The sequence below is a fragment of the Pagrus major genome, chromosome 12 (genome assembly GCF_040436345.1).
Source record: "Pagrus major chromosome 12, Pma_NU_1.0".
Classification (NCBI taxonomy): domain Eukaryota; kingdom Metazoa; phylum Chordata; class Actinopteri; order Spariformes; family Sparidae; genus Pagrus; species Pagrus major.
The window spans coordinates 17,024,415-17,042,716 of record NC_133226.1 but is presented as its reverse complement, the minus strand read 5'-3'; the positions used below and the strand labels follow the sequence as shown (position 1 = coordinate 17,042,716).

The window sequence follows — 18,302 nt, the reverse complement described above, 5'->3', positions numbered from 1 at the left end:
TGTAAGACAAGTTTTCTGAAATGTTATGTTCAAATATACGAACGAGAAATTATCTAATTAAATATGTGGTGACTTGCACACATTTCCAAAGCCAGGCTCTAAATATTTAATTACAGAGGGAAGTTTGGATTAATTGTTTATCCCTCCATAAATCAGAAAAGTGATAAAAGATACATTTTCACCATTTATTAGGAGTAGAATAATATAAAAATATGATATATGTGAACAAACCCCTCAATAAAAACCTTCAGAATATAGATAGGAATAAACTGGAACGTTTGGTGTAAGTAAGTGCTACTGAATCTGAGATGACCCAAAAAAACTCCTGCACACTGTGACCTTCATCAGGTTATCTTCTAAAAGTTATCTACAAGATAACCTGATGAAGGTCGTTCTACCGAAACGAAATTCTTTATCGCAAGTGAAATGAACAGTGTGCAGGAGTATTTTGTCCTGATTTTGTTGGCCCATGATCTTCTCCTACAAACCAAAGTTTTACTCTGTGAACTAATAAAATCCACTATGAAACTTCCCCAGATAATTATGTTTTTTAAATATGCAAAATAAAGTACATATAAACTAATTTACATATATTTCCAGAACAGAAATCAGAACTAAAATGAACACTTCATTTGTATTTTGCCCATTTTCTTTCCATTAAACTGAAAGAAGACATGTTATTGAAAAACAACATTTTCAAACATAATTTTTTTTAAATACATTGGCTTAATTTTGAGATTTTGGTCTACAACATAACATGTCTTTTTTTTAGATAAGTGGAAAGAAAACAATCAAAATAGGCCTTTAAAACATCTAGGTGTTTATTTTCAGTTTAGTGTTTTGGAAGTTTATGCAGATGATCACATATTTAATCAGACAGCCTTGTGTGCATATCTACACATAAAATATCAGTTTTCATGGTGATATCTATTAGTTAAATGCATTTTACTCTACTCACCATTTTTGTCTGAAAATATATAGAATTTTACAATAAAGATGTCTCAGACTCTGAGTTAGAAGTCTGCACTTCAGCAGCACTTACATACACTTTCCAGATTAATTTTTATCAATCACAGCCTGGTTTTCATTACATTTTATTCATAAAAACATGGTGAAATTTATTATTATTATTATTATTATTATTATTATTTGTCTCTTGACAGTATTTTCTGATTTGTGGGGTGACCAAAAGACCTTTGACTCAACAAATCAACAAACCTAAACAATACTGTCGCCCACTTAAATACAATTTCGAGGCACTTTTGAGGAAGTACTTCTGATTTTTTGCTACTTTGAACTTCCAGTCCACTAAATTTTGGAGGCAAATGTTGTACTTTTTATTCCACTACATTCATCTGATCATTTTAGTTTCAAGTTATTTTTGCAGATTGTGTGCTGCATCAGAGCAGACCAAAGCAGTTTATTTTTAAGTTATTTTATTTATTTTATCAAAGAAAACACAGATTCCAATAATCAAATTTGGCCAGGTCGATTAGTAGACAGTATATATATACGTTATGTTAAAATATATAAAAGTTATATAAAGTTAGATTTTTAGATTTTTTCAAAATATTTTAAAATGTATATGAAACATTATTTAAAGTATTCTGCTCTTTTCCACCAATGCCTGGTCCCCCTTGTGGGAATATGGCCCTCGGCATGCTCCTACAATACCTATGCTTTGATTCTGCCCAGAATATATGTATAATTTACTTTTACTTGTACTTTCTCGATACTTAAGCACATTTATGCCAGAAAATTACTGCTGATACTTAAATACATTAAATATCAGATACTTAAGGCCTGTTACTCGAGTAACTATGAGTAACTTTCAAGTTAATTTTAACACAACATCTTTTCACATCTCAACACTTTTACTGAAAATGTTTTTGCAAAAGAAAATACAATATTTTTCCTTGTGCTATCTGGAAGTTTCTATTGCAGAGACAAAAAAACAATTCAAACTGTAATAATTGGTTTACTTAACATATAACAAAGCAAATGATCTGCTGTGTGTTTCTTTTCCATACAACATTTAAAACAGTCCTGGATCAACCAGTGTCTGATGATAAAAACAATCATATTAAAAACAAATTTTACTGAAAAAAAAAACCAATCATTGTCAGTCAAAACAACACTGTTATAAGGTAGCACTATTATATAGAAATCTATAAACTATAAACTATAAAGAAATCTATTAAATCACTAAAAACTGTAAAAAAAGAATCAGAAATGACTAACAGAACAGGAAACAGAATAAATAGAAATTGAGGCCTACATTAATTGCACAGATGGAGGATCATATTGTCATTAGATAAAGTCGTCTCCACCTGGCAGTTCTTCACATGTTCACTTATTTATTAAATTTTTGGCCACAGTCCGAGGCTTTGCGTCTCTGTCAGTGCAGTATGGTGATACTGCGGTCAGTCACCGCACACGCCGGCACCAGTGGTGCCTTGAACTGTTGTGTGACAGAGTACAGCACGGCACTGGAGTCCGGCTCGTAAAACATCAGCGTCTGACTCGGCCAGTCCAGCAGCAGGCCGATCTTCTGGGGTCTCCTCACCACCTGCAGGGGAACATTCTTCCCCGCGTGGCAGAAGGAGTAGTCCCCGTCGTAGTGTGACAGCACCCAGGACTGACGGTTGTTGCCCAGCCGGGCCTCGTTCCCGGAGCCTTTGCGCTCCAGAGAGGCGTAGCAGACCCCCACCTTAAATGCAGCACTCTGGCCTACATCCATCACCCAGCTGTGGGTGCCAGAGGACAGGGACAGTGAGCCCAGCGCGTTGGGCCAACAGTCGAATCGTGCTGGGTCGTAGGGAGGGGACTGGCGAGGTTTTTTATGGAGGAAGGTCAAAGTGCAGAAGTCGTCAGACAGGGAGAGGAGCGGACTCACTGTGCGCTCATCAAACTTCAAATAAGGTGATCCGTAAGCTGTGAGAAGAAGAGAAAGATGGGTTTAATGTTTTAATGTCACAAACTGCTGCTTTATGAGCAGACATGTTTTACAGTTTCAAGCTTGTTCACTCGACAGACTTCCATGAGTGACGCTCCTACGTGTGACATTCCTCTCATTTTTCTCCTATCCTCAGATTTATTACAACACAGACTCCCTTCATTTGTTAAACCAGTAACACAGAAACATTCGGCTCTTTACAATCACTGCTTCAGGACGAGATGTGGTCTGAAGGTTCTGGGTGCAAAAAAATATAGAAAATCAAAAGAAATCAAAACAACAGCACACTTATCTCAAATGTAACCATGGGCTTGTGGTTTACCGTTTTGAAGCATTTTGATTACGGACGTCGCCACTGTTTTTTGTTTTAGGCCACAAGTGACCTTATATGGACGGAAATGGAGCTGTTTCAATTAAGCTTGCAACTAATAATGAGCATATGCGTGCACCACATGACATAGCAGGCTAAAACAAAAATATTACATGAAAGACTAAACTTATTTTAAATCACATTTCAGTGTATTTCAAGTATTCTAATTCAAACTTTTTGATAGTAATAACTGTATGTTTTTAGATTAACATATCTGGGATTTCTCTGAGTACCACTAGAAGGAGCTTGCGTACCACCTGTGGTAATCGTACCAAAGTGTGAGAATAGTGGGTCAATTTTCCTCTAAATGGGACCATAATTTACAAAATGAACATCATGCTGGATTGAAGAAGACTTGAAACTAGCGATTGAGACCATCAACTCATTAGGAAAGTATTTATTTAGGTACCAAATCAAGGAAGAAGAAAGGTCATTTTCTCATAAGTTACGTACAATTAAACTTATTTTTGCAAACAGTAGAGTACAGCCCCCTGCTGGCCATTAGAAAGAATGCAAATGTAACACACTCTTGCAAAGTTCCTCAGGGTGTTTCTGTTAGCATAGCATCTACTTTGGTGCTGTTATCATATACATAAAAGTATTCAGGATGTACAAAATTAGCTTTGCTCCACACATCATGCTTTATGCCAGTTGCCATTATGAGTGTATGTTTGCATGCATGTTTGCATGAATACTGAATAAAAATCTACTGACCGTTCGGCCCCAGCAGCACTGCAGTGGCCCACAGACCTCGGAGCAGCTTGCTGTCGCTGCAGCCTGGGTTCAGGTTGAGCTGGTCTGTGTCACAGGGGTCCCCGACCCCCTCTGCCTCCTCCACCCTGACAAAAACAGCATGAGGAGAAGAGATATCAGCTCTGTGGTATGTAATAAGCAAGAAAAAAATATAAGCATGTCATGTGATAAAAGATTACCTTTCAGATATTTCCTGGACACTCGCCTGAAACAGGAAAACAGGAAGAAAGAACAGTTTAGTAGGTCATGTCCATCATCAGGATACTGTAATACATCCTTCATAAGTATCCCATAATGATCCCCACTCATCCTGATAAAAACGTCTCTCACCGCCAGCTGTGTGTCGGGAGTGTGCGTCAGCATGTGCACCAGGCCCGAGCGTGTTTGTGACAGACTGGCCAAAGCCTGGCTCCAGTGGGCTCTCTGGGTGAGGAGACACTGCTCCACTCGCTCCTCCTCTCTCTGCACCTCCTCCAAGAGGCGCTGCTCCTCCTCCTCCAGGGCTTCGCGTGCTGCGCTCACCTGAGCCAGGATCTGCTCCCTCGCACTGTTCGCCGTTGTCTGCACCAAGGAGAAGAAATATTAGACGGCATGCGGTGCAGGAGGAGAAATGCATAATCAATACTATATCATTGTGACAACAGGTTAATTGTCATGTTTCTACATTAATAAAAATCTTTACAAATTTACAAAAAAATAAGAAAACTGACAAATCTGTGTCAGGGCCCAAGTCGTATTTCTCATAATCAGCAAAGCAAACACTTGACGGTGGGCGTCTATGAAAGCACAGAGGTTGTCAGTCATTAACATTTCACGACTGAATTCCCACAACCAACCATGAACAAGGCAACGGCTAGAGGTTTGATTTGCTTGTCGTAACTTGTCACCTATAAAACTACACAAGCATGACCATACCTCTGACACCCAGTGTGTTCAGGGAGGTTAATAATTACGGGTGGGCGCACTGAGAGGGGCAACGTTTGCTTCTTTGCATGGTGCTGATTAATGGACTGAATCAGCAAAACACAAGCTCTGTTTTAAGGTGTACTTGACTAGTGAACGTACTGTGATTTATTCCCTCTTAGTAATGCATCAACAACTGCAAAGTTCCCTGTTATAGAGCTCTTTTGAGTAAAAAAGGAATACCACAGCCCTTTTTTTACTGTTTTCTCTGATCATGTAGCACCACTATCAAAAATATTTGTGTCTTTCTACTGCAGCGTACAAGCCTGATGGCTTCTTGACCTTTCCTGACACATCTGTTATTTCTTTAATCAGCTGATCTTAATCGAATCTTATATGTGTGCAAATAAAGTAAACAAGTAAATAAATAAGTATTTCTTTTTGCCTTACAGAGAGGTTGTATTTCACTCGTTCTCCTCCTGATTTGACAAAAACAATAATTGATTCATCGACGAAGGTTTTCATCAAGCATAAATCTGTCCCAGCTTCATAAATGTGCTGGTTTTACATTGTACACTGAATATCTGTGGCCTTTGGATCAGTTGGTAAGACTAAAAAAGCAGTCTGAAGACGTCTCTTCGGGCTCTGGTAAAGTATGATGGCATCTTTTTGACTGTTTTCTGAATGTAATTGAAGAAACAGTGGATCCATTAACTGTTTAATAAGTGAACATAATGCTTAGTCACAGCCCTGATGCAAACCAAAGAGATCAGTTTCCACATACACAACACGTGTCTGCAATTCACATGTGACTTTTTCATAAAGACAGCCACCTGATGTTAAAACTCTACACTGTAGGCTCCAGTGGGCTGTGTGTGGGTCAGTACTGAGGTCGGCAAAGCCTCTGTGTGATCATTAGTGTGCAGCTGAGTGGGTGGGGATCAGCGGTATATCTCACCTGAAGCTTTTGTTCTTTGGCTGTCAGCGTCTGGTCGATAAACTTCTCAATCCTCAGTGCCTGCAGCTGTATTTTCTCACACACATCCACGAGCTGGTTCTAGTGAGAAAACAAACACACACACAGAGACACACACACACACACACACACTGTGGTTTTTGAAAAAGCACATGAGCATCATCAGCTGGAGACACAACAAGAAAATCCTGTCTCTTCAAATACCACACAGATGAGCAGCGAGGAAAAAAACGACATGTGGCACACCCAAGGAGGAATTATGGAGGGCACTAATCACTCTGTCAAACACGAAAACAATTTCCACACATTATCAGCCGCCATCATCTACAAAGTTGCTGATAAACGGGAAAAATACACATTTTCTTTTATTAAAGAGGCTCAAAAGCAAAGTAGAAGGATATCTTTCCATGTAAATGAGATAAACTGAGTAAAAACACACGAACACAGAGATTTTAATCAGTAGGGAAAGATCTTCATTGCCAAAACAAACTAAATAAACAAACTCTTTGTTGTCACGACTGAATAAGCTGAATAAACACAATTTAATATTGCTTTACTTTGTTTATATTTGGCGGACCCTGCCACCTTTCTAGCTTCAAACGTGACTTTCCTCTGAGCTTCAGCTTGTTTATTCAGTTATGGAAAAACATATTTTTTCTGAGTTTGTATTATTACCTCATTAATATTGTAAAACATTACAATTCTGAGTTTGAATCTCTTCTCTGAAACTGCACACTGCCCCTTTTAAAGGGCAGATTAAGAAGTTAGATGGCAACTCCATTCACATAAAACGAAAGTAACTTCCTTGCAGGTGTCCTCATAATAAAATATGTACCTTCTAGCCTTCATTTCCAAAGTTGAAAACCACCAGTATCATGCCACAGTCCAGCCAACACATTAGAAACAGGAGAAGCCAGCTGTTAAATACAGACACAGCAGGTATATAAACACTCACCCTGACTGCGGTTACCCTGGTGGCCAGAGGGGTCACGGTGTGTCCGTGGCAGGAGCCCACGATGGCGCAGTGAGAGCAGATGAGTTTCTGCTCGGTGGCACAGAACCAGTCCAGCTCTGACTCATGCTCCACACAGAGCTCACTTTCCCCGGAGAAGAACCCGGACTCGGTGTCGGTGGTGGTGGTCGCAGCGGGGGACGTGGACGCGTCGGTGTCCGCCCCCGCCTCCCCTCCCTGCTCCTTCAACACGGAGAAAATAGGCTGCTCGCCGTCCATCCCCACGGGTTTGAAAGAGGTGCCCTCGGTGGCAGAAGGCGAGGACGGGCATGTTAAATCACACGTTATGAGCTCCTCCGTCATGGCACAATAAACGCAGCAGGTGCACCGGCCGAGCAGGAGTCGCGCCTACAGCACAGCGCAGTAATACAGGTGTAACAGGTGAGCGGAACACGGAAGTAAGGCGGACATCAGAGGTCAGAGCTGAGAGGAAAGGAAAAAAAAAAAGGTTTCTGCTCTGCTGGTTTTCACCTGTTTGAGTTGGGCGTCAGCTGTTAACTGCCTTTTACGTTTTACAGCTTGTGCCAATCACAAGCAGGTAGGGCCTTTACTCAGGAGAGTAACTTCAGATACAGTTCAAGTATTTTGAAGTAAGTTGTACTGCTGTATTGAAGTGGGAGATTGTAGTTTTTCCACTCTACTGCTTCTGATCTTGAGCATTGTTGTAAAAAAAAAGTACCCAAATGTCATACTGGAGTAAAAGTAAAGTATCTGATAGTAATTGTACTGTAGTTTTGTAGTATTGTAGTAATAGTTCCTGGTAATAAATGTAAGTATCGAAAGTAAATTATGTATGTTTACATCTGTAATGTATGTCTGGGGGCACACATTTTTTGCAATGACCCCTCAAGCAAAACATTCTTATACCTAAACGACTGAATAGGTCATTTGTCAGCAATTCCCCAAAACGACAGACAACAATACCGTTGCTGCTGACCTGATCTTAATCTTACGGTTGCAGTTTGGTTCTATTCAGGCAACAAAACTAGTTGGTTAGGTTTAGAAAAAAATCATGGTTTTGGTTAAAATCACTACATTACTTCCATTACAAATGTACCTTGGTTAGTCAAGTGCCTTATGTTATGTTATGTATGTGACGTTACTATGTTAGAAAGTACTGCTGACTTCTTGTTTCACATTGGACATGAACAGCGGTCTCCTGAGTGAAAGTCCTGTGCTTGTTTAACCCGACTTTTAACTCTTTAAACTACTTCTCCTCACATCCTCCTTTACAGCTGTAATAATGACTACAGCTGTTAGAGGTTGCTGCTTTCATTTTCAGCGCATATGGTTATTTTTCTCGGCTCATAACAACATATATGTTAGTGCGATATATTTGTGATAGGCAAATATCGACTGATGATATCAGCCAATCGATATATCGATCGGGCACTAATGTGCTCGTAAAGGTTGTGAAAACATTCAATGAGCACATAAATTTGGTGAATTGCTAAAGTCTAAACTTCCAAACAAGGTGGTCCGGCTTTAATTTCACAATCACACGTAACATTAACACGCAGCATATTAATGCATACAAGAACTGAATTTTGTACAGGATTTATTAATACAAGACACAATCAACATGAATTAGATTTATTACCATGTCAGAACAAATTATGTTCATATATAACTCCTCAGCTGCAAATGTAAAGAGACTGACAAACTTTTACTGTGAAATAAGTCTTAGTAATATGGTTTAAATTCATTCATTCATAAAAAATAATAAGAATAAGAATCTGATATAGGCTGTTTATCATTATATGCTATCTGTATGCAAAACAACACAATAATCAAATTGATGTGATTAAATGTGCTTCTTTGCTATACATCACATCAGACAAAACACTTCAAATGTAAATCTATAACTTCAACTCCTTATTTAGTTAGTTTATGATTACACTTTTATTTAAGTTGTCACTTTAGAGACAGAACTTTGTAAAATGAAAACCTCAGATTACAGTACCATTGCACTGAAAGGTGATAAAGGACTGTAGACTTTTATTTTCTCCTTTAATTTTTATTATTATAATTATTATTATTATTGTTATATTCAAAGTATTTTGGTTTGGGATTTTATTTATGTTTCCTAGATACCGTTGTGAGGAAACTGGAAGAGTGTAATTACATTTTCCAGGGTGGAATAGATAAATAGTTTCATCATATGAGGGATCAGAGATGCAGCCACACCTCAGACACAGCTCTGTTTAGCAATTGAGAAACGCCCACGGTCTGGATGGGAAAAGCTCTTCCAGATTCCAGAGAGAATAACTCCTAGGAAGACTGTATATACATTACGAAAGATGGTCTATCCTTTTACATAACCTGAGAAACTGGAAAGAATTAATCAATGTGCTTTTGATCTTAAGTTCTTCTGATGACTTGATATAATCATGTTACTGGAAGATAACTTAATTCATTTAATGTGCCCATGTGACATTGTTTTAACTGTTAATTAAGTACTTTTTAACCTATGTGCTCAGCTTTTACCAGTGGATGCCAATATTAAAAGCATCCTGATGAGTAAAATTGGTACAAGAGGTTTAAAACAAAGGAAAGTAAAAGGCTTTGTTTCCTCTTCACATCACTTTCTACCCTACCCCTTTTTAAACTGAGCTTAAATGAATGACTTTTTGTTAAAGCAATAGGTGCGTTTGGGAGGAAACAGATCAAATCTCAAGAAATTCAAACCAGCACGAGGAGCGACACACCCCCACTCCTCACAGCTCCATGTCTTTGAGTAACTGGATAGGAGTGATTGGCAGAAGAGAGTCATGCCTTCTGGCTCAGACAAGGTGGGTCTCTGCACATTTCTTTTTGAAATGAGAACAGCAGAGGCACAGGGCTGCCATTGTTTCCAACATGAGAGGATGTTTTGTAATGGGTAAAACTAGTAAACATAAGACATACAGGTGTTCACAGCATGGAACAAACAAGGATTCGCTGTGCTTTCAGGGTGATGTCAAAGAAACAGCTCAATCCTTGAATACTCACTGTAAAGAGTGGGAAACAACAATAATAATATATGAAGTCAATAATAATAAAGTCAGACTAGGATTTGTTGGGAAACACTGGCTATCATCTTTACCAATGAATCAAACTCTGAATTCTGTTGCTGTATTAGAAAAACATATACTTTTACATTATAATTGAAGATATCTCAAGTGTGCTTTTTACAATTCTAAATTATTATTCTTACATTCTTCTGAAACATGTCTTTTTCTCCAGTTCATGTAGTACAGGTCCTGATCTCCAGAGGGTGCTCAGTCACTTTATTAGGTAAACTGAAAGCAGTCTTTTATGACTGGAAGCTGTGTTGGGATGTTGGTGATGAACACTTTACATTACAGCGTTGCAGTGCCAATTCAGCTTTTCCTATATAAGTATTTCAGTGCCAGTGTTTTCCTTTTTCAGTTCAGGTTTTGTTTTCAATGGAAAATTCTTAGATCCCAGAATTTAAAGTCACATCTCTCTCTCCATGTAATCCTACCCCGCCATCAAACATTTCGCGCGAAAATGGCTAGAAGTGGTCACGAGAGTGCTATGACGTAATAACTCGAACAGGCGGCCCTTTAAAATAGCCGTTTTCTATTGGTCGGCCTGATCTGACACCTCGTATTAAAAAACGTAACGTCGTGTGTGATTGGACGGCCTGTTTAGTGGCCTGGCCTGCCCCGCCCCCCCAGCAGCTCGCTCGGCTTTCCTGCGCCAGCAGCTGTGTGTCACCGAGGCTGGGCTGCTGCCGGAGAGACCCGGAGTCAGGGCAAACACCAAACCACTTAACCCAAACTGGCATCGCAGCGGGGCTGAGGGGCTGCCCCTGCGAGTATTAAACCTGAATACCGTTAGGTTGGATCCTACGCCTCTCTCCGTCACCACCGCCCGTCTTCCTGATGTCGGATTTCAAGCTCGGGATCGTACGGCTCGGCCGTGTGGCCGGGAAGGTGAGCTGGATCCCAGGGCTGCCATGTGCGGCCGGGGAAGGGCCCGCTGGGACCGCAAAAAGGCGATGGAAAAATAGGTTTTACGGTGATGGGTTGGTACTAGTCAACCGCTTTAATGCTTATGAAGCCTTCGCCGATGCGGGAGTGGTTCAGCTTTGCTGATTTTTAGCTGCATTTGAACGGATTAGAGAAGCCGGCCGCGCCGAGCCAGACTGGTTTTCTGTGTGTTCCTCCGCCGCCACCACACAGTCTCTCTGTGAAGCTAACGCTAACTAGCACGTAGCGGGTTACGCTAGCTGTTTGCTAGCGTTAAACGGAGGAATAGCGCCTTAAAGGTAAACAGTGTGGTCGGCATTTAGTTGTTACCGGTGTCGGGTTGTGTATAAAGAAAGGAGGCGGTTGTTTTTCTGTTGGACGGCTGTGTGTGTGCTGTTGACGGTCGGTAGTGTAGTTAGCAGTGCCACGCTAGCTGTGTTATTTGGATTACACGGTGAAGTGTCTGCTAATGAGGAAGCCATTGCCATGCTCCATCAACTGATTCTTTTGTGCAACGTGACAAAGCACCAGCAGGACAGCACACTTACTGAACAGCTGTGGACACAAACTTGCATCTTTTTTTTTTGTCTTAAGTTATGTAAGTGTCGCTCCACATAGATGTGACGTTAAGCTGTGGCTGAATGTTGGTCAAGAAATGCCCCTGGCTGCTGCTCACACTCCGGAGGATAGACGCTGCACACCGTTGAGCTGTGACGAGTCAGCTGCCCACCTGCTGAGTGACAGTGCCCCTGGGCCCCGGTCAGCATACCGATAACTATTTATTACATGATGTCACCACTGTTAAGATCCACACAATAGTCTGGCAGTCGAGGTAAAGTGTCACATTGCATGTTTTGACCTTTTGGTATGTGTACAACGCCACCCATGTGGTGTAGCATGGGGCTCCCGTGCTGGTGTCTTGTCACGTGCATTTGTAAGTCCCATTTACTGACATGGACCTCAGGTAGCTCCTGACTGGTTGACAGAGTCTCTGTTGCTCCTTCCCCCCCCCAAATAAACATGTTGCATCTACAGCCAAAATAATGTCAGAATACATGTGAGATGAAACCAGGAGTTCCTCTGTTCACGTGCACACGTGCAGGCAAATATACCTCCAGCTGCTTATCGTGTGTGTATCTCTCTTGTGACCCCTGCAAACATGCCACTTTGAATATATTCTGTACATGTGGCATCTATTGCATGTCAGTCCGTCCTAGGAGGGGGGATCCCTCCTCTGTGGCTCTTCCCAGAGATTGTAAAGCCCACAGAGGCAATGTGCTTGTGATTTTGGGCCGTACATATTAAATTAAATTGATTTGATTTAAGTAGTGGTGTTTGACAAACCAGTTAAATTGTGCAGATTACACCAAAGCCACATGTGGATCTGATTAATTTGTCAGGGGGATGTGGTTAGTTAATTGCCCCGGTGACTAAACTCAACATACCTCATGTTTTGGATAACATGAGGTAGTTCTGCAGGAAATATGTCAGTATTTGCAGGGAAATTGATATTTGCTAACTAGGCTGCTGTGCGTGTCAAATTATTTTATGACTAATCACTAACTGAACTCTGAACATGTGTTGTATCTATTTATGTCTAATTATGTCACTTGTGTAACATGTTGTGATTGCTTGAAGAAGAAATGTAATGGGTCCTGCTCTCACACTGGCTTTTTATCCCCTTTGGATTCCTCGTAAAACGCTCCTAAAATGTTGGTCTTAACGAGTTGGACTCCATCATAGCTGTAAGAGTTGTTGTGGTTGTTGCAGTTTTAGGTGTTAACATGAAAACATTCTCTCTCGTTCCAGACAAAATACACGCTGATCGACGAGCAGGACATACCGCTTGTGGAGAACTATGCGTTTGAGGTAAACTACAAGGACACGACTGCAAATTATGTTCATGGCGTGTATTGCTTGTACACTTTCCTGATTGTGCCAGTGTTAAACTGTTATTTCATCTACCTCCAGGCACGCATGGAGGTAGATGCAGATGGCAATGGAGCGAAGATCTTTGCCTACGCTTTCGACATCGGCAAAGGCCGCTGGGCAGGACGACCATTACATGAGCTGCTCTGGTAAGTAATTTGTGGAATGAACGCTTCATTTCTTTTGGAGGTTTTGGTGTCAAGACTGTGTTAGTGAGCATTCAAATTGTCCTTGATGGGGTTCTCCTGATCGTAGTCAACCTGAAAGTTCTGAATAGATAAATTGCTGAAAGTTTTCTGGAGGGGCCATTTTGCAGCAGTCAATAAAACTGCATTTAACTTTGGGATGCACAGCACGTATCTCACTGTACTTCTGTATCTTAAGAAACAAGATTTTGTAATATTACCAGTGCAGACTGATGCTCTGTAGCTGACCCTACTCTCCCAAGTAGCTTCAGTAAAGCTTCACATCAGTTTAGTATACTGTACTGGTGCTGTATATCTAACTCATTTCTAGTCGACAGTTGCTTGTTGTTGATCTTTCCCATAATATCACAGTATCCCATGTTTCTCTGCATTTTAGTTAAGCCTTTTAACTCTATTGTCAGTATTGGTTTTGAACAACAGAAGGTCTCAAAGACCTGCCTGTGGCCTTTAGAATTAATGCTCTTGTAGGACGAGACTGAAATACACAAAGGAGTGGCCATCATGGCTGTACCGAATGTTTTGTCAAAAGAAGCTTTAAATGTCTGTCATATTTTATGATGTCATCGCCCTAAAAAATCCTCAATTGGAGTAGTGATTCATCGGATTAAATGAGTTAGCCTTTTTTTATTAAATCAACTTGATGGAGTGCTGAGTGCCAAGCAAATGCAGACACATAATGTGATATTTTTTGTAACAAGTTGAGTAAATTACGGCTGAAATACTGTAGAATCTTTATTTACATTATATGAATGTAATTTCTGGTGCCGTTAGATAGCTGCCAGACTGCAGGTGTGTGCCCAAGCAGGAGAGAAAACGGTTTCTTGACCCTAGGAAAATGTTTTTTAGATGCTGAACACCAACAGATATGGATTTAAGCAGAATATTTCTTTAGATGAAAACACAATGTGAATTTTGTAAATGATCATCCATCTTTATTTCCAATACACATTGACTTCTGGACTTTACAATGCACTATACTTTGTGAATAATACCCTCATCTTAAAGCTGAATTAGACAATTCTAGAGAAAGATAGTTGATTATTGAGTCTCATTCCCAGGTTGTCAAATACCACCAGGACGCTGGCCAGGCCAAAGCATCAGTATTTGATGACCAGCAATAATCAACTATCTTTCTCTTATTTGTCTACTTCAGCTTTAATGAGCTGTGATTGTTTCGTTACTGACTTATGCTCTGATACACGTCCTGACCCAGGGAGAAGCACAGAGGAGGCATCGCCCCCAGTTTTCAAGTCATCCACATCAACTCTGTGACGGTGGACAACCGGCTAGACAACCTGCGACTGGTGCCAGTGGGATGGAGCCCCAAACCAGAGGAGATTTCCAGCAAACAGAGGTACAACTACAGCTGTGTGGTAGCTAAATGCTGAATTATGATTCTGTATCTCTGAAAGAACATTTTTTGTATCGGCAAAGCACTCTGATTTACTAAGGCCCAAGGAAAACAATAAAAGAAAATGGCCATTTGCTCAGAAAAAGAAGTATGGTGGTTTTTTCCCCATATTCTTGACGTTTTAGAACAAATAAAATGAGGTTTATTGACTGTGGGTCGCAGAGAATTACCATTTATCAAGCTCTGGTTGCATTTACTGGTTAATTTCTTTTTGAATTAAAAAAACGATAATTCTTGGTTATCCGACCCTTTAATGCCATTGAGAGTAATCGATAAAAATGCTGTTTATTAAGAAGGAAATCTAGCAACACAACAGAAAAGAGCGACATTAATGGAAATGAAAGTCCACTATGTAATGCTTCTTACAGTTGACATTTAAATATTTGTTGGTAAATATTTAAAACGCATGCCTGACATTTCTTCCCATGTTCTTCTACTCATCCAGAGAGCAGTCTCTGTACTGGCTGGCCATCCAGCAGGTACCAGCCGACCCTGTGGAGGAGCAGTATCTGGAGCTGAGCCGCACACGCTACTACAACGCTAACGGGGAGCTGGTGGAGGAAGAGGAGTGCTCCTGCACTTACTACGAGTGTCATTATCCTCCTTGTTCACTCATTGAGAGGAGGGTATGTACTGTAAATTTTAATCAATTCAATGTGTAATGAAATCAAAGCCCTTTCATTCCTTTTTTTTTTTTTTTTCTCCCTCATGAAGCCATCCACACGTTGACCGTACCAAATCATAAGCCCTTCCTTCCTTGTCTTCCCACAGCTCCGGGAGTTCAACATCTGCGGTCGCTGCCAGGTGGCGCGCTACTGTGGCTCCCAGTGCCAGCAGAGGGACTGGCCCGCCCACAAGAAGCAGTGTCGCGAGCGCAAGCGGGTGCTGGCCCTCGAGTCGGAGCCCGAACGATGATCTGCCTTCATCCTCGCCTGGGAGAGGAGGAGGGAGACCGGGGGTGGGGAGACAGGGTTAGACTTGTGGGAAGGGAGCGGGGATGAAGTGCAAACTGGGGGAAATTGCTTACAAGAGACTAACGACAGAGGACAATGTTGGTTGCTTGATTGTTTGACGGATTCAGGGGGTAAGAAGATGGAGGAGGGGAAGGAGAGTAAAGCAAAAGACATCTGCCACTTCCCAGAACTGGTAATTCTCCATAGCTTGCTTTTCATGTGGATGACGGGGAAAGTTTGTTTTTGTTTTTCTTTATTTTTTTCTCGAGGAGGGAGACCCTCGAGCTCTACCTGCTGCTATGGTTTTGTATGTGAGGGGGAAAAAAGTTGTCTTGTTGACGAACTGGACAAGCTTCTTTGGACCACAATACGGACAGTTGTCGTCATCCACTTTTTGTTCCTCCACCTAGCCGCTGGGTGCGGTGACGTCTGTGCAAACGGGGGGACCCAGGGGCTGCAGTACCCATCGTTCAGCTGGTACAATGGGACATGGACCTTTTCACTGTATCGCTCCCCTCTCTGACCTCTCTGGTGCACATGGCTGCTGTCTTCATGGTCATCGACACCTTAGCCGCCTCCCTGTCTGTCGTTCTCCCCCCACGCAGCCGACCACGACACACATCAGATAGATTTCACTGATTGAATCACACTACCAGTATTGAGTGTGGGAGTGTGTGTATGCTTGTGTATGTATGTGTATGTGCTGCCAATATGTACTGAAGGACATTGACATGGTCAATATGGGTAACAGGCATGGTTAATGTATGTCTTTTCTCTTCTTAAAGGGGCCATATTACACCGTTTTAAAGCATAAATTGATAAAAATAAATAAAAATATTTTCACTGTTCTATAATAAAGTAGCTGCCAAATAAAGGCTTAAATTTCCTTTTTCTAGGCGTTTTCTTGACCCTATTATTATTATTATTATTATTATTATTATTATTATTATTATTATTATTATTATTTTATTATCGGGATGCATCGATTTGTAAAATTCTGGGCTGACACGATGTTTAAAATAACAATTTGGCTGATGGCAGCTGCTGATAGTGATTTGTTTATTGTTTTCATTTTTGTTATTTATTCCCTTCTTTTTTGAGCCAGGGAAACAAATAGATCTTCATTATAAAAACTACTCAACTGCTTTAAAGTTATTTAACCCACCGTTACCCTCTTTTTGAGTACAAATGTATTAAACAACCTTTTAAAGGTTCCGTATGTAAGAATTTTACTTAACTCAAAATGTATTAAAATTATCAACAGAATGTGAAAAACAACAGTTTTGACAACATGTCCAAGACGTCTGTGTATTTTGTTGCGGAGATATCTACTGAAGCTAGCATGTCGACTCGCTAGCCCAGCTTGTCCTCCCAACAGTCCAAAGCTCCTGTGCTAGCGGTGTTAACACCAACACTGTCCCCCAGTGCTCTGAGGACCACTATCTGCAGGGCTAACTAGCTAGTGGCAGCCACAGCTACTAGCAGAGTTAGCGGCTACTCTGGTGATATGCTGCCCTCGTTGTGTTTGGAGTTCGACAGGTGGCCAATTCATACATAGTATGAAGTAGTTGCCCACAATACAACTGCCTATTTAAGATTGAATTATTAATGAGAAATGATAACTATTAAAAAATAATAGCCCAACATGATTGATGAGACAGCAAATGAACATCGGCCACTGCCTCCAGTTAAAGGTGCAGTATAAAACAATTGGCCCCATGTCGAATTCATACTCAAAACAAACAGGGCAGCTCATCACCGTAGTAACCGCTAACTCGATCTGTCGTGAGCTAGGTAGATTTGGTAAGCCGTGCATCTAGCGGTCCGGACTGGGAGCTCAGAGCACCAGTGGAGTGTTGGAGTTTACACTGTTGGCACAGGAGCTTTGGCGCGGGACAGGCCAGACCTAGCTTGTTAGCATACTAACTTCAGTAGGTATCTGTGCAACACAATACAAAAACCCCTCTAACATAATATTGATGCTGTTATTTCTTTACTCTGTTGATACATTTTAGAATTTTTCCAACTAAAATTCTTACATATTTCACCTTTTAATGTCCTCTTATTTGCCAATAAGGCAAATATCGGCAAAATTCAGTTCAATAGGCTTTATTGGCATGACATTTCACCAAAGCACAATTGCAATTACAAATTAATTGTTCAGCCGATGTCGGTGCATCTCTGTTTTATTTTCCTTTAATTTGAACAGACTTTTGTTGTTTAAGACAAGGTACAATGTTTTAATCACCTGAAGTAACTGGATTTATAACAGCCTTTTCAAAGTTCTCAAGTTCCTGTTTTAAAAAGCCGCTTCTGGTGTTATTGGTACTTTGAAAAGCATTTTCAGAGTAAAGAAACTGCTTTTCTTGTTATCACACAATAATTATTTAATTCTCTCAAGACACAAAGTATCTGTCAAACGTTTTCCGATGATCAAAAGTAAACAACACGTGAGAAATGGTCTCTGCCAAAGTCTGCTCTGACCTGTTGTTTGGCGCTCCTGTATCAGCTGGTTTAAATCCCTCCAGTCAGTCGTAGTTCGCTGGTTTTTAACAGACACCTGTCTTTCCAACTGTATTTTTGCATCTGCAGGGTTACGGTATGTGTGTGTGTTGGGGCCGGGGGAGGGGAGGGGGGGATGATTGGGGTCCTGCTCAGTTTCTTGTGTGAGAGTTTGCTCTAAGGGTTATTTTTTTGAAGAAATTCTATCAATGGAGCTATATTTATTTAAAACATTTGATTGTGAAACATGTTTTTTGTCCTGGTGATATTTGAAGGTTATAAAAACAAAAGTGGACAATGTGGGACCTTTTTATGTCACATCTTTTATGGGCAGGGAGGGGGACTGAACACTTC

General features: G+C 40.8%; 2 protein-coding genes across 2 annotated transcripts; one reads left to right on the top strand and one right to left on the bottom strand.

Moving 5' to 3' along the window:
* Positions 1-2,278: 2,278 nt before the first annotated feature.
* Positions 2,279-7,273, bottom strand: bspry (B-box and SPRY domain containing). The gene is made up of 6 exons (XM_073478423.1): positions 6,914-7,273; positions 5,941-6,039; positions 4,410-4,640; positions 4,259-4,284; positions 4,041-4,165; positions 2,279-2,934 (listed from the first exon to the last, which is right to left on the bottom strand). The coding sequence occupies exons 1-6, from the start codon at positions 7,271-7,273 to the stop codon at positions 2,399-2,401; spliced, it is 1,377 nt and encodes a 458-aa protein (XP_073334524.1). The 3' UTR covers positions 2,279-2,398.
* A 3,364-nt stretch (positions 7,274-10,637) lies between these two features.
* zmynd19 (zinc finger, MYND-type containing 19) lies at positions 10,638-16,332 on the top strand. The gene is made up of 6 exons (XM_073477354.1): positions 10,638-10,911; positions 12,757-12,816; positions 12,919-13,025; positions 14,296-14,436; positions 14,939-15,119; positions 15,265-16,332. The coding sequence occupies exons 1-6, from the start codon at positions 10,861-10,863 to the stop codon at positions 15,406-15,408; spliced, it is 684 nt and encodes a 227-aa protein (XP_073333455.1). The 5' UTR covers positions 10,638-10,860; the 3' UTR covers positions 15,409-16,332.
* Positions 16,333-18,302: the final 1,970 nt, after the last annotated feature.